The following is a 15,768-nucleotide window of genomic DNA, read 5'->3' as shown; positions in this document are numbered from 1 at the left end:
AAATATGTATTTTCTACGTGTAAATGTAAAAAAAAAAAATGTTATTATTATTAAAATGAATATGTTTCATGTAAATGGAACAACCAGCATTAAGATTGTTATAATTATTAATATTATTAAAATTAATAATATTATCATCAGTGATGAGTCGCGTATTTCCCCTCTATAAGAAGAAATGTAGGCCTACCGATGTAAATTCCAGTGAAATGTGGCTTGAGTGGCTGCGGGGACAGGGGAGGTTAATCCGAGTTTAATGCAGTGAAGCACCGCGCAGGGTCTGGGCTATGATGGGTATGTTATCTCTGCCCAACATTTGGGTCTCCCTCAATTTCCACCCAGCCAAATAGCTGCGAGAAAGTGCAGATGGAGTCACTCTCAATGCCTGAGGAAAAAACGTTATTAATAGCTAAATAACTTCCCCATACTTTCACTGAATCTCTCTCACACACTGTTCCAGATGGATTTGTTTGAAGTGGTCTCTCGCTTCATTCCCCTGTCCTTCTCATTCAGCACGGCTTTAGACCCGAAATATAGCTACATTATATTACCATACACTTAGAGGCTGCGTGTGCGTGCGCCAAACTGTGTGCGCGTGAGTTAGTGCGTGCGTGCGTGCGTGCGTGGTGGTGACGCGGAGGCGGCAGCTTTTGACACTTTTTAATCACTATAGGCCGTTTTTATCGTTAATAACAGCAAAGAAATATTTATATTGTGTTGTTTTTTTTTTGTTTGTTTTTTTTGTTCTGTAGTTAGTTACAGTCACCTGTGTGTGGAGGATACACCGAGTTGCGTAATTATTGGACGTATTACTTAAATGTAACATTTACAAACTCACTGAAAGCGAAATGGAATTGTTTTTGTCTCCCATAATGATTAAATCAAAGTGTAAATCGTGATTTACGACTCAGCTGCCTTCCAAATACAAATGACATTCAGTATCCCCCTCTCAGCAGCCCTGTGGATCTTTAGTCTGTCTGACTTCCTCACACCTCTCCGCTGCTCTGTCACTTTCCTTCCCTGATGCTCGGAAATAATCCCACCTGACATCTGTTTAATTAGATTGAGGACCTCAGGTAATCCTGCGATTTGCTGAAGTGTCCATCGCCTGTCTGCGCCTCATCTGCCGGTCAGCTTGGTTGCGTTAGTGTGGCAGATGGACGCCGGACAGCTGATTCACCTTATTTTTCCTGGACGGTGTGGCGCAAAAACAAAAACGATGTCCAAATCTGCACAGATGTAGTGCAACCTTTCAAAAATATCTCGCGTGTGATTTAGTTTATGCAAAAAAATGTTCAATTAAAGTGAGAATTAACTCATTTCTGCACAAAAGTAACGGTGGCTTGGACCGAGATCAACCCCCACCGGTGATCAACAGACGATCAACAATTATCATAATAAAAAGGGCCAATATATCAGTGTGACAAGTTATTTTTAGGAGCATATACACTAAGCTTTGGTTGGTTTAACCGCCGCTACATGTTTCTGAGAAATAACAGCTGACTCCAAGCAACAAAATAAAATTTACAATATTGTAAAATGCTTAGCAGTTTGAATACACGTTAAATAAAGCTAGATTAGAGCTGGGATAAATCCGTGATGTAACCCCTGAGAAAATCAAATACACAGGCCTAATAAACAAATAGATAAATAAATAAAGTCTTAAAATCTGGATAAGTAAACGAAAAAAAAAAAATCTCATGAATTTTGTGCCCTGGGCGAGCCACTGTGAGCTCCGCTCAGAGATGAAAGTGAAAAGAAATAAAAGGCTCTATTTAATCTGCTTTAAAACCCCTCTCCACATAAGGGCTGTGCTTCAAACTCGGAGAGTGAGGGGCTGATTGGGGATAAATACATTTCTTACCATGCCTGCGAGCTATTACACCCGGCACGAACACAGCCACCTATTCAGCAACCATCGTTTCCAGTGCTTACTCTAATAAGTATTAACATTATTAAATGCCATCCGGATGCCGGTAGTCTAAACTGCTTTAGCAGAGGGCGCGTCTCTTTTTATAGCAACGTAATTGAGTTCCAATTTAAAACACAAGAAGTATTTAAAAAAAAAAAAAAAAAACAGACGCAGAACATTATGTGGATATTTTGCACTAACAGTAGACAGGCAATAATAACGCAATGAAAAAGTATTTAACACTTTACAAGTCAAACTATCACATAGACTCTCCAGAAATCTTAATAGTTTATAGCCAACAGGGTTTATAAACACTTGAAACATTTGCAACAAAATTGTGACATTTCTCTCGTAACATTACTTCGTGGTGAGACCGTTTTCACGCTATCAACTGATTCTTCTCCAACGGGCCATTATATACAATTACCAAAACTATCTACCAGCGGGGCGTGCTGAATAATTCATCTCCTTTTATGTTTCTCCTTGCCCTTTGTCCAAAGTTTTCTCTATTTTTTTACCCAATTTTTGAATGAGAATGGACGGATCCATACTCTCCTTTTTGCTGCCCTGCTTTCCAGGATCTGCTTTTGTACCTCGGACTCTTCACTGTAGAAACGCGTGAATGGAGGAGGTTTGCTCGTGAAGTTCAACTTCAAGTTTGAAAATGTTTTTGACAGTGTCTCTTTGGGGGAAAATTGGGCTTTTGAGTACTCTTATCTGAACCCCATTCACTTAGATTTGATCATCAAAAAGATCCAACCTTTATGTCGTTTGGAAGCTGTGCATCTTTCACTCCATAACAATAAAACAAACAGTGAAGCACTGAACATAATGTGACAGTAAAATACGACAATAAAATCAGATGTTCATCTTTGAAAATGTCAAACAACTCTACTCTTATTTATTTTTTTTAAATATGAAAAATGTCCCATTTTCTAATTAAAATTCTAATTCCTTCTAATGTCCCCCTTGTGTCATTTCTCACGTCTAATATTATATTTAATCTTTTTTAAATGTATAAAACAGGCTATAAATATATCGTATACCACAGGATATACCAATACATTTAAGGTTATAATAAGCTTGTAAATATTATTGACAAACACTGACAGCAAATACCTGCGTCAAGCTTTATCTTCCCCTCCTCGCAGCATTACTAATAGAGCAAATAATAATATGAACATTGATTTCCACTTTAACTGACAAGTGGTGAAATGTCAGTGAACTGACATCGATTGTGATTGGGTCAACTGTCAGCTGTCGTTTAGAGGTCGTTAAATGACTGAATGAATGAGGAGGAATTCGCTACACAAATTAATTTTCTGCAGTTAAATACCTTCTGCCAAGGCTCTCATAAATAATTGAGTGAAAGAACAACTGCTGGCTCGGAGTTAAAAGCAGGAAATAAATTCTCTGCGTTTAGCTGCAGCTCGGATGTGGGACAATTTCCCAAGAGGACGTAAAGTAGGAAGTCTACTTAAAACATTTGCTCCCTGCTTACAAGGCTGCAATTTACCCTAATAATAATAATAATAATAATAATAATAATAATAATAATAATAATAATAATAATAATGATGATGATAATAATAATAAAAAATACTACTACTAATAATAATGATAATTTGTTGTTTCAGACATATACAAAAGGGCTATATACTTTCTGCTGTTAACTTACATTTATCACCGAGGATGCCATCGATGCTATGCTTTGTTTTCTTTTCTCCATCTTCATCCTTCTTATCACAGTCATCCTCGTCATCTTTTTTGCCAAATCGGGCCCTCAATACGCGGCTGATGGAGCTCACTAATGGCAACAAAAAGGTAAATGGGTGATTAGCTCTAAAACCCATAAAAGAACCATTGTAATCCTATCATACATTTTTTTTTGGTACCATACAAAAAAAGCACAGAAAAAGTTTTACATGAAGAAGCTGCGTTGAAAAAAAGAAATCTATATTAGAAAGGAAAAATGACACTATAAATACAATAATAAAAATTAAATATTGACCACCAAAGGCATAGGGTGATTTTTTTTTTTTTTCTGGGTCACATAGCTGTATGTGTGCTTCCTGCTACACTGAAACATGTTATTATCAGTAACTGGGGCTTAAAACATGTTGGATTCAAAGTGATGTTCAGAAGTGGTGCTGCAGTGTTCGCTCGTAATAAGAAAAAAAAAGTGCAGCTTACCAGATGAAGCCTCACCTGAAGGAACTGTGCTTCTGTCGCACACCCCGTCCTTCAGCAGCTTATCCCGGATCTCCCAGCTGAACATACCGGGGTTTTCTCTCTTGTACTCCTCGATCCGCTTCTCCACGTCAGGAGTTGCCACCTGCTTTAGGTTTGAAGCGGTGTGAAGGGAGGAAATGGGCAAATAGAGGAAGAAATGTCAGTTTTAATTGAGTGGCATTTTGTAAAGATAAAGAAAACTGTGGTCCTAAAATAAAGGCTACTGAAAATATATGACAAAACTTAAAAATATGTAAAAAAATAAATAAAAAAATATGGGAATATAATGCCAGAGACCAATGATTACGTCTGAACGACACAATAAACGACATTAAAAACACCAGTGAAAAACTGTGTGTCCTCTTAATATATATAATAACAACAAAACTGTAATGGAAAATATTCCGAATATTTAGTATTGACAAAATACAATATTGTATAATCCAGCAATACTGAACAATTTACACAACAATTATTATTAAGGGAATTGGCTCCTCAGTGTTTTTAATGTTCTGTTTTTTTAAAAATATTTTTCCAAATTCTTTAAAATATTTAGCAAGAACAAAATGTTAGCTATAAAGTTTGTTATTTCACCATTACTGAAGAAAGAATGTTACAGGTGTGCTGAAATATAATTATATATAAGTAAATATAAGTAATTTATTATGATTATTATTATATTAAGACAAAAAAATCCCAAAGGAGGAGATCTAATTTATATTTTGTTGTCGTGCCTTCTATCATATAGTAATAACACAAGATCACTCAGGTGTCCTGCACCTCGTCCTGCACCTCCACAGACCCGTCCATGGACCCACTCACCCTGGGCTTGCTGCCTCCTATGGCTCCCGGGCGGATGGAGCCGGTCTCTTGGTATCGGCAGAGGATCTTGGAGACACAACCGTGAGAAACTCGCAGCTGTCGCGAGATTACGCAGGGTCGGATGCCGTGGTGGGCCATCTCCACTATCTTGTGTCGGATGTGATTTGGCAGAGGCCTCCCGTTGATGAACACACCGCCAAGCTGGTTCACTCTACCCTGGCCCAGAGGGGTGGATACTGCGCCACAATAAACAATAAAACAAAGTCTCAAAAACAACAACAACAACAACAACAACAACAACACATCCTGTTCATCTAAATGTTCACTTCAATGTCGGCTGTATGAAGCTAAATCAGTTTGAGTTATAGTCAAATAGCGGCGTGTTTGCTGTGTTACTGACTTTTAATGGGACGCAGTTTACGCATATTATCATATTATACATTTTCAAGAGAGCGTCGTGCCAAAATTCATCCAGAGTCGGTTTGGCTGACAGCATGTATCCGAGGCTACTTCAGGATCCAATTTCACATTCAAGAGACACTAAAGAGGTTGACACTTTCCACCTTGATTATTCCTAGTCATGCTGTACAAATATTGATGTGATCCTTTGAGTCATCTCTTTGCTGTGTGTATTATTGCCATTTCCAGCAGCAGGACACTTGAACAAATCCCGCAGCTTGAGTAACTTGCGAGCTACGTGGTTTTTGTACATTTCAGTCCAGAGCACTTGAGCACGATCTGGGCGTAATGGGAAAACTGTTTCCATAAATGCATGCAAATACAAAGTGATCTTTTTCCGCCCATATGTTCAGACGACTTGAGTGTGGGCATCGAAGTTTTCAAAAAAAATTACCAATTAGATTGTTTTTGTGTGTGTGTGTGTGTGTGTGTGTGTGTGTGTGTGTGTGTGTGTGTGTGTGTGTGTGTGTGTGTGTGTGTGTGTGCGTGTGCGTGTCTGTAACAATTGAAGCTGGACTAAAATAAATGATGCTTAAAATATTCCAACAAAAACAAGACAGAAAAAAAAGGCAGCTTATTATGTCATCTCAAGTATTATGAAGATAAATTACTGTCTTCAATTTTAGTACAAAAGATCATTTTAAAAAAACAACATTTTCTGGGCCTATTATTATTAATACAGTTAACCCATCATTTAAAATGAAGGCATCAAAAACATTCAACAAATACACAAATTACAAAATAAAAATCATACTTGATACAAACATTTTGTGTATATTATGTATAATTACAAGTAATTACTGAGAGAAGTTCTGCGTAAACACAAATAAAATAAAATCAGTTACAAATAAAGACTGAACACATAAATTGCTAGAAAATATCACCAGGCTAAATCAAAACACAAGAGGATAAGGTATGTTTAAAGGCTGTGGGTTATTATTTCAAAGCACGAGCTGATGCTTTCCCTCAACTATAATTCACTTTTGATTCAGGTTGTTAACTTTAATCATCACTGACTGGAGGTCGGATTTGTTCACCCACCTTCTTATTTCCCAGCATGTCGCCGGTAACGAAACTGCGCCGCGTGTGACTATCAGAGCGGAGTACTGATGGGTTTTGTGTTTTGTCACACAGCACAAGTTCAGATATCAAACACACGCTGTCACGTCCTCTTACCTTCCAGGGGGAAGCCGGTTCGGGGGTAGTTCTGGCCTGGCGCAGGGCGCATCATCCGAGGCATCGTTCCTGGTAAAGTAGCCATCATTTAGCTACCTAGACAAACAAAACGGACTCCAGTCCAAGTCAAAAAAAAAACGGAATGTCTTCAAAATGATCAATATGATGCTCGGTCTGCTGTCAAATCCCAATCCCAGGCGGAGAAACTGGACGAGCCCTTCTTCCACCGGGGACAAACACAATGATGCTCTCCTCTGGTGCGATGAACGTGACGAAATATATTTAAAAAGATAACAGCTGCTGCAGATAAATGAACAACCTTTTTTTAAGATTGGAAGTCTGCAAAATGTGAACATTTAAAGTTGTGTGTCTGTGTTGGAGAAAAATGCACTGTTATTATTTTCCCCTGGCGTAGTTTGGGTTCAGTATAATGTCTGCTGGCTGGTTGGAAGTAGTTTAAGTGGCCAACTTTCGTGCATGTCGTAGGAGGAGACAGCCGAGCGCTCCCATAGGCTCCCCGGCCCTTCTTTTATGGATGAAAGAGAGTGGGTTTAGCCAGGAGCCCACCGACCAATCAGACCAACACATCCACTTCTAATTCCCTTCTGCCTTTCCTCGTGAGACTCCACACACCGAGACGCAGTTCAAAAATGTTATTATGTCTAAATGTTATTCCAAAGCCTGTCTTTTCAAAAAAAAGGTGTCTGCTGACCTGACATTCAAGCTGTTCGAACCTGTGGAATATTAATGATTTAAAATGGTGATATTTTAATTTTCTCTTTCTTTCTTTCTTTCTTTCTTTCTTTCTTTCTTTCTTTCTTTCTTTCTTTCTTTCTTTGCTTGATATAGAAGAAACTCGAGCAATTGAACAATTATATTGATCATAAAACAATTTCTACAGCATTACATTTAAACTGTAATCATGTCATTTAAACACAAGTGCAATTGATTTATTGATAAAAAAAAATAAAAAATAATTGTGATTAAAATATCATAATAACAACAACTATTATTAATTAGATACATTGACAAATAAACATTCTATTGTTGGTAAAAAAAACAACAACTTGTTAAGTTATTCCTCCATACATGCACCGGTAAATACGCAGAGCTTCATGTGAATAAAAAATAAATCACGGCCCATAAATACTCGAGTCAGGAGTTGATGATGTGTCTGAGCGGACAAAGCAGCAGCCCTGCCCGGCGAAGGTTAGACTATAAGATGCTTTTGGCTTGTTAACCTTTCAATTAAGTAAATGTGCGCAGCATGAAGGTGTAAATCGCTCCTATAGCTGCTGTGGTAATTACTACATTTGGATCGACCCGCCATTGACGGCAACAGGTTGACTTGCCCTCAAGTACGCACGAGAGGTAATTGCTTAAAGGTAATTGTTTAAAAAAAAAAAAAATAATAATAATAATAATAATAATAATACGCCACTATTAAACACGAATAAAAAGAGCACATATGGCAGAAAAAAAGGCGAGGTGCGCGTGTCAACTCGGTGGGCCCACCGTGCATATGAAATTGTGTGACAATTGCCGTGGAAAACACTCCTGGTGGAAGGCAATTTCACAAATAATTTTAGCAACAATTAGGGAGTGTGGAGGGGTGAAATGGCGATTTCACATGCAGATGTGCCGGTGGGAAGGATCTGGTACCCTGCCGAATAGCTATGACCCTCACTCTCCCGCTTTGGTTTGCTTCACATGGGACAGAGGAGCACAAAGAGACCGCCTCAACCTCCTGGGAAGGCGCAAAGAGCACTGGGATTAAGTCAAGCATCAATCATGCGAAATCCAAACAATGGCACATTTCTCTTATGGAAAACACGTTCTTTTACAAATGTTTCACCTCTCTGTTTTTCTCTGAAGCAACAACAGGTATTTCTTTTTTTTTTTTAAATCACACAGACACGCAAATAAAGCTAATAACCCCAGCAAATATCATTGGTTCACCACCATCAGGTCTGGCCTCTGTTACCCTAATCATTATTAGCCTGTTATTCATTTGTTATGCAGCTGCTGATGATTACACCCAAAAGAAAGGAGTTTGCAGTGTGCAGAGAAATGTTGGATCATTTACATGATTATGAAATTAAATATTATGTTTTTCCAGTTTGTAATACTTTGGCAAACATAAAGGCACTTGTAAGACTGAAATATGTAAACAACAGTTAATCTTGCAATCTAATGTTGTTTCTTTTTTTTTAATAGGTATTTTGATCATTTTGGTCCACAGTACTGCACAATGTTACATTACACGAACAAACCTTATAAATGAAAACAAACAAACAACTTTAAATCTGATAAAGACATACAAGCTCACCAAAGGCAGCATTAATTGAATTCCACTTTATCGTACAGTTGTTTGTTGGTCCATGTTCAAATTGTTCTTGATGTAACACCATGTTCAAGGTCATTTTCAATGAGGCCGGATGATGTTGAATCATGATGCCTGTTTAAATTGATTGTAACTTCAGCTTGCTGTAAACAAAATTCTGAAGTGTTTAATAGAACAACTAGTTATTAAAGCCTCCGCTTTTTTGAGCCAGTTTTACTTTCATCAGAATTTCAGGAAGAAAAAAATGCGGCATGAACAGTAGATTTGTAATCTTGCATAAAGCCTGCAGTTGGTTAATATTTTTTGAGTTATTTTAGTATGTTTAGATTGATTGATAATATTGTTGCGGCAGCATGTCCACTAGTGGGCGACTACTGTTCCACTTTTCCAATCAGTTGATTTATTTGGAGAAAAGCCACATTGGGCACCTTTATCTGTATACGGCTCAAGTTTTGTGTTTGTGAGAATGCATTATGTTTTTGTATTATTTGACCACAAGTGGCATCTGAATCTCACTCGTCCTCGTCACACCCTAAACCCTGTTTAGGTTGTTTCTGCAGGGTTTGGCTCAGCGTCTGGCTCATATAAGTAACTCTGTCACTTAAGTTTCCTTGTAGCTGCAGCAGACGGGGAAAAAACCACTTCCTCTCTCTCATGATACTGTCTCCAATCTTATCTTGATCAGCACCGCTCTTCAAACACTTTCCTACATAGCCTCTCATTATTTGTGTTATGGCAATTACCAAAGTTTCTTTTTTGCTTGTAGGTGAATACTCCCCCCCCCTCTCCTATCTACATTTATTTTCTCTATACACAACGTTTAGCTATTCACATTGAGGAGCACAAAGAGAAAACACCTTTGATGAGAGGCATCGCCAATTTAGGCTTTATCTTTGTCTGAGCCGAACAAAGGCGAGAAGCACAAGCATTAAGTGTATATAAACATTATTTTGCACTGTATTTAAATTGTGCTTTTATCTTCAAGTGAGTGAGAGGAGAGTGTTGAATGAAACCAAACAACACTTTTTGTCTTTAGTGAATGCTTTGCATAATATCTTTAGATTATGTGTTGTTTCATTTCTGCAATACAGAAGATGCTATGACTGCAAATTCACATTCTGAAAGACGTCTATCAGAGATTATATTCCTCTGTTCTGCATTGTCTGTGTACTGTTAATAAAATGAATAACCTAGTTTTTTATCTCCAAATATGGGCCCTGTAAATGGGAGAGTATAGACTGTGAAAACTGTTTAACATCCTATTTTTAAAAAACACAATTTAGTTCTTAAATAAACCAAAAACACAGTAAACATTCTGGCAAAAACTCCGTCTTATGATCCCTGCTGGCATGAGGTATGAAAAAATAAAAGAAATTCATGAATTCAATTCAATAGTTTCCTGAAGCATTTCCATTTTGTGGGCATATTAATGCTTAAGGCATAAGTTCTGTTTTTAAAAATAGTTTTACATCTGTCCTCAACACACGAATCATGCGCTACTTTTTCCTCCCTTACGATGGCGGGCCTTGACTGTGTCGACCTTCAAGGAGGAAGTTTCTGAGTGAATGAAGGGCCAAAAAATATCCAACAATCGTTTTTTCCATCATCTATCGTCCATTCAGTTTACCTCCACTGCTTAAGCCTCTGGAGAGATTTTCTTGCTGCTTCAACAGTGACAAGATCTGCACTTCCACCACAGCCTTGTTAACTTGTTGAGACTTTTTCACATCTGCTCAGAATTATCTGAATGTGTAATCATTTCCTTATGGGAATTATTTTATCACGATAGAGAGAGAGAGAGAGAGAGAGTATGAAATGTGCTCTTAAGGAGGAGACCGCTTACTTTGTGTTGTAACTTTAACTAAAGAAAGCTGATTTGAGATAATCATCTCATTATGTGTGGCACAGGGAGGAGAGCTGAACAGGCGTGTAGGGTCTGACAAGGTGTTGTTTGGTTAATAAGGAGAGCAAGGAGCATTCCTCACACTCATTTGGAACAAGTTAGCCTACGTGTGAACCTTGCTTGAACTCCCACTGTTCAGTCTCCTCCTAGCTGGCTTCATACAGAACATATATAGGAAACATAAAATAAAGTCAGCAAGGCGAGGCAGCTAGTTTGGAAAATGTAATCATTTTTCCAGACAACCCCATTTCTTACAACCATAAATACTCAACAACAACAACGATCCAGCATTGCAGACCCTTTTTGAATCCGGACGAGCTGAGGACCGAACGGGTAGTAACCGAAAAAAGATCTGTTACATAAAATGTGTTAGTTTTTATTCTTTTCATTTTACTTTTTCTGACACCTTTTTACCTCTTCAGGCCTCAAAAGTCCTTAAAATGAAACAACCAGAGGAGAGAATATCACTCGTTTTGTTGGTCATAAGTAGAAAAGGTTGAATTTAAAGTCAAAAGCCTGGGATCTTCTTCTGTGGAGCAGAAGACATCCCACGAAGACCTTACTCTTTCCTACATCACTGCATACTCTATTCAAACACAACGTGTGGTAAGGGAGCGGGAAAACAACATATGTTATGTTGACATCTGAGTCTGGTGTCTGAGTTATGACTCACAGAGACATCTATAACTCAACCAGTGATCAAACGCAGCCAAAGGCCACTTAGAGAGGGCAGCCTTCTCTGGATTTCCAAGGAGATCAGAGGTATCGGAGCGAGGGCGAACGGGACATGGAAAATACCAAGTAGTGGCGCAACTGTGGTAAAAATGAAAAGGTAAAAAAAAATCACTCATATCAGACGAAGCTGGGGGAAAAAAAAGAGACAGAGTGAATATTGCCTCCTTGTTGCAACACCATCAACAGGCCGATCGGCTTTGCGGAGAGAAAAAACTGTGCAAACAAGCGAGGTGTGTGGGTGACATCACACAAACAGGCAGACTCAGCTGGAAGGGTGCAGGTGGGTGCAGGAGGTGGCAGCAGCAGGCTTGGGGGGGGGGGGGGGTGACATCCTGTCACTGCTCATTATAGTGTGAATTCAGTGTACCCTCAATAGCACCTTCACTTGGCACAAGCAGAACAAAGTGGTGATGCGACACTGGAGATAGATGTCTGGACGAAAGAATGAAGACAATGGAGACGGTGGACAATTCACTGCACAAAGACAGAGAATCTCAAGTCTTATGAACGAGAGCCATCGCATTATTTGGAGCCAGGAAGTAACAGGGAACAAATCAGTACAGAATAGAAGGCACATGACAAAGCCATGATGATGGCTGTTGTCTCCTCAGCGTCTCAGGAGGTGCAACAGCGCTCCTTTATCCTCCTTAAACAATGCGTTAAGAGACCTGTTGTCTGTTTATCCCGAGGCTCTTATCACCACACAGCAGAGCTCACCTGTCCTCTTCTGTTCAACACAACGGAAAACCAATAAAGCACCTCTTTCTGTTTCGCTGTCACGAGATATCACACTTTCACTTCAACAGCAGTTTGTTAAAACGTTTGTGTATGTGAGGACGGCGTTGGTCGTGAGAGTTTAACACGGTGCCTGCTACTCGGAGTTGTGTGTAAACAAGGTACCATGTCAAAGCCAACTGCTGATCTCATGTCTTTGATGATTCGCCTCAGACCGGCTCAAACGCATTCCGATAATGCTACATTTTAAATGGTGTATAAGTTGTCATGGCCGCCTACGATGTCCCTGAGATAAGACACCTTTTGGTTTAGCGTCAGTTTCCTGAGAGAGGGGCATCATTACGGCTACACGAAGAGTAATCTCTGCATTGCTACTGGGTGTTCAATAAACAGGTTACACTTACACCTAAATGTGAAAGATCACAGATGAACAGATTTCCCTGAAGCATGCATGAACATGACTGAGACTAAATCAGCGGTTATTTTGGAAGAATTTATCCCCGCTGATATTTGTCCCTTTGCTCAAAATCCCTTCAAAGGTTCGACTATACAACCACGAGGCTTTCTCTATTAATTGGTATGTTTCTTTTATTGGTCCAAGGGAAAAAAAATCTTCTATTAAGTTTGTCAAACCTGTTGAACTCCTCTGTGTTCTGTCCAGTAAACTGAACATAAGGAAAATTAAGTACGGCTGTTTTACGATTCCGGCTGCACTAACAGGAAACAGATCATTTACAATGTAAAAATATACAGATGCTTAAACTCCTTTTATTGCTGTTACAACACTGGACACTGAGAGTACACTGAAACCTTTGGAGAGTTTGCCGGTAAAGGAATACTGTGGGTTGCTGGCATCATTTCATTACAGTGACCAGTGTTACAATCCATTTTACACGACCAAGAATGCTCTGTGTGCGTGTTGTACTTGTGTGAGTGTGTGTCTGTGTGTGTGGGTGTGTGTCTGTGTGTGTGGCATGTGATAGGACCAACATTCTTGGGTATCACGCTCTGATGTGCATGCCAAATCCACTTGTCCTCTCGCACACAACCTACCAGTGTGGCTCTGCCGTTTCAGCTCAGCCAGCTGAGGTCTGAGGAGAGCAGCAGCACAGGAAGCAGGTCACGAACCCTTAAAGCTTTCTGAATTTGACCAAATATTACCTTTAACGGGCTAAAGTTACCCCGTATACAAACTCTTACGGTTTGTTTTCATAGAAAGATATTTTATTGCTTCTTATATGTGTGATATTATATCATTTTATTATGTTTTGTAACATTTGCATGTCTTTTTATATTTACTATTTATTTTCTTTCTTTTATGCAGCCTACCAGCAAAAGATTTTCACGCGATTACACTCGTATAATCGGAGTGACGTTAACATCTGGAATCTGGAATCTCAACGGATGTTAATTGTTTCATAATGTCAATTATTAATCTAGTGGCTTCTCAAAAAAATCTATTTTCAAAATGTATTATCATTCCCCAAATAGGGTTTTGTTTTTTTAAACCCAGATAGTATTATATATAACTAAATGATTATTGCAAACTGATGAAGGAATAGCTGAGATGTGAGTGCATTTAACTCTCTGGTGCTGAACGTAGAAATTAAGTAAGTAAAGAGAGGAAAGGAGAAATCAGTGTGCAATGTGCAACTATTAAACGGACAATTGTTCGGGCTTTCATAATATCATTTTCTAAAATGGGGACTTAACATTTTAAACAGACTGACTTGTTTGTTCTACAAGCACAAACATGGTCACAAACGTTTGCTTTTTAACAGGCCAAATAGATTTTTCTTTACAAATTCTCCTTTTTCCAGTGCTGAAGAAGATATAAAGTCATTAAAACATATTAGAAAGTGCAGTTTACAACCCAATTTCAATGAGTTGATCACAACCATCCTGTGAACTTCCTGTTTCTGAAATGTCATCCTGGCATTTGAAACTAACATGACATCCTATTAGACCGTGTTTAAGCCCTACAAGAGTCGGTTAGTTTCTCAAAGCTAAAGCTGTTGAAGAGGTTGAGTTGTACAAGTTGGAAATAATGGAAAACAACATTTTACTATGTGATGGTCCAGGTTGAGATACAACATACATAGATTTTTCTATGTAGTTTAAAAAATGGAACCAGAGAACCATTTGGCCAACAGTTTGCTTGGTAAATTAATGTAGTTTCTACATAATTAGTGACAGATAAAAGCTTTTCAAAGTAACAGTATTAGTTATTTCGAATCAGAGTATCTAACACTTTTGTCTAATGAAATAGGTTGTGTATCACCCACAACATTACGTACTTTGTTGAACGAGGCAAGCAACCACATGCCTCTCAATTCCAAAGAACACAGAGCATTTCTGCTTTAATCAGCTGCAATAGTAGAGAAATCTTCGACATCAAAAAGTCACAGAAAAAGAAAAAGTCTCTTTGTTAATGAAGATAAAAGTAATGCCTCCATTTTGCATGCTAGCACAATTAGTCTCACCACCACCCTCTGAAAGATCCTACCAGAGAAGGAAGATCACTTGACCCCCTATCTGTGACCAAATCCTGTCTTTCCATTAGGTGCTCTCTGCAACCATAACGTCTATCTCTGCTCACGCTGGACACAGATGCTTAAAAAAGCACGGGGCATCACAAAGAGCTCACAGACGAGAAGTCACACGGCTCCTGTGATTGAAAAGATCCATTATTATGACAAACCGAGCTGAAGAATCTTATGCGTATGCTATTCCTTTCAAAAACTACACGTAAAACGACAAACTTTGATTTTCATTCAGTGTTAATGAGCAGTTTGGCCAGCTGTTTTACTGATAATCTACCTTATTAAATGTATTATTTGGCGCAGAAATGGTGGTCAGGAGTAAGTAGCATAAAATGGTTTAAAGCGTTCAGTTGGGGTGATTCAGCGGTTAACACAGGGACTTAAGTCTGATCCCTGTTGGTTTTTACGTGGCATTTCAATGTTCCACAGACAAGATATGAAAATTCACTTTTGCTTTGACTTTCACCCCTTGCCCAGGTCAGAGAAATTTCACATAGCCTCTCGTATTGTGATCTGGCTCCTGATCAATTCTGGACCATCTAGTGTTTGCATGCACTCTCAGTATCAAACGTACTGGATAGTCAACATTGCTCAAACTGTACAAATAAATGTCATCACATTATTTGTGTTGGGATGTCCTGTCCAATGAATTTTCTAAGGCCAATATCTTCTATCACGATATACAGTAGGTAATGTCCTCTCCTGATAACGATATCACAATATAGTATGTTTTCTGGCAATTCAATAAATAGTCTAGATGAAATTCCTACATGATAAAGCCTTTTTTTGTATACTCCTGTTTAAATTAGATATTTGACAATGAAAAGTACTGACAACGACTAAGAACTTTGGTGCAAAGCGAACATAACAGTTTGAAGATAAGTTATAGGAAAACATCAACAACTATACA

General features: G+C 38.6%; 1 protein-coding gene across 3 annotated transcripts in view; it reads right to left on the bottom strand.

The window, feature by feature from the left end:
* pax7a (paired box 7a) overlaps positions 1–6,686 on the bottom strand; it is a 42,666-nt gene extending 35,980 nt beyond the window's left edge. For 2 of the 3 annotated variants that reach the window (XM_054616092.1, XM_054616093.1), the window contains exons 1-4: positions 6,599–6,683; positions 4,964–5,199; positions 4,118–4,247; positions 3,588–3,716 (exon numbers count right to left, since the gene is read on the bottom strand). In XM_054616092.1, coding sequence (XP_054472067.1) covers positions 3,588–3,716; positions 4,118–4,247; positions 4,964–5,199; positions 6,599–6,683 — 580 coding nt within the window. Of the gene's footprint in view, positions 1–3,587; positions 3,717–4,102; positions 4,248–4,963; positions 5,200–6,598 lie in introns of all 3 variants that reach the window. The other variant, XM_054616091.1, reaches the window with a different exon arrangement.
* Positions 6,687–15,768: the final 9,082 nt, after the last annotated feature.

Source organism: Anoplopoma fimbria, chromosome 17 (assembly GCF_027596085.1).
Source record: "Anoplopoma fimbria isolate UVic2021 breed Golden Eagle Sablefish chromosome 17, Afim_UVic_2022, whole genome shotgun sequence".
NCBI lineage: Eukaryota > Metazoa > Chordata > Actinopteri > Perciformes > Anoplopomatidae > Anoplopoma > Anoplopoma fimbria.
Note: the sequence above shows the minus strand (reverse complement) of the source record. Positions and strands in the feature narration are given on the sequence as shown.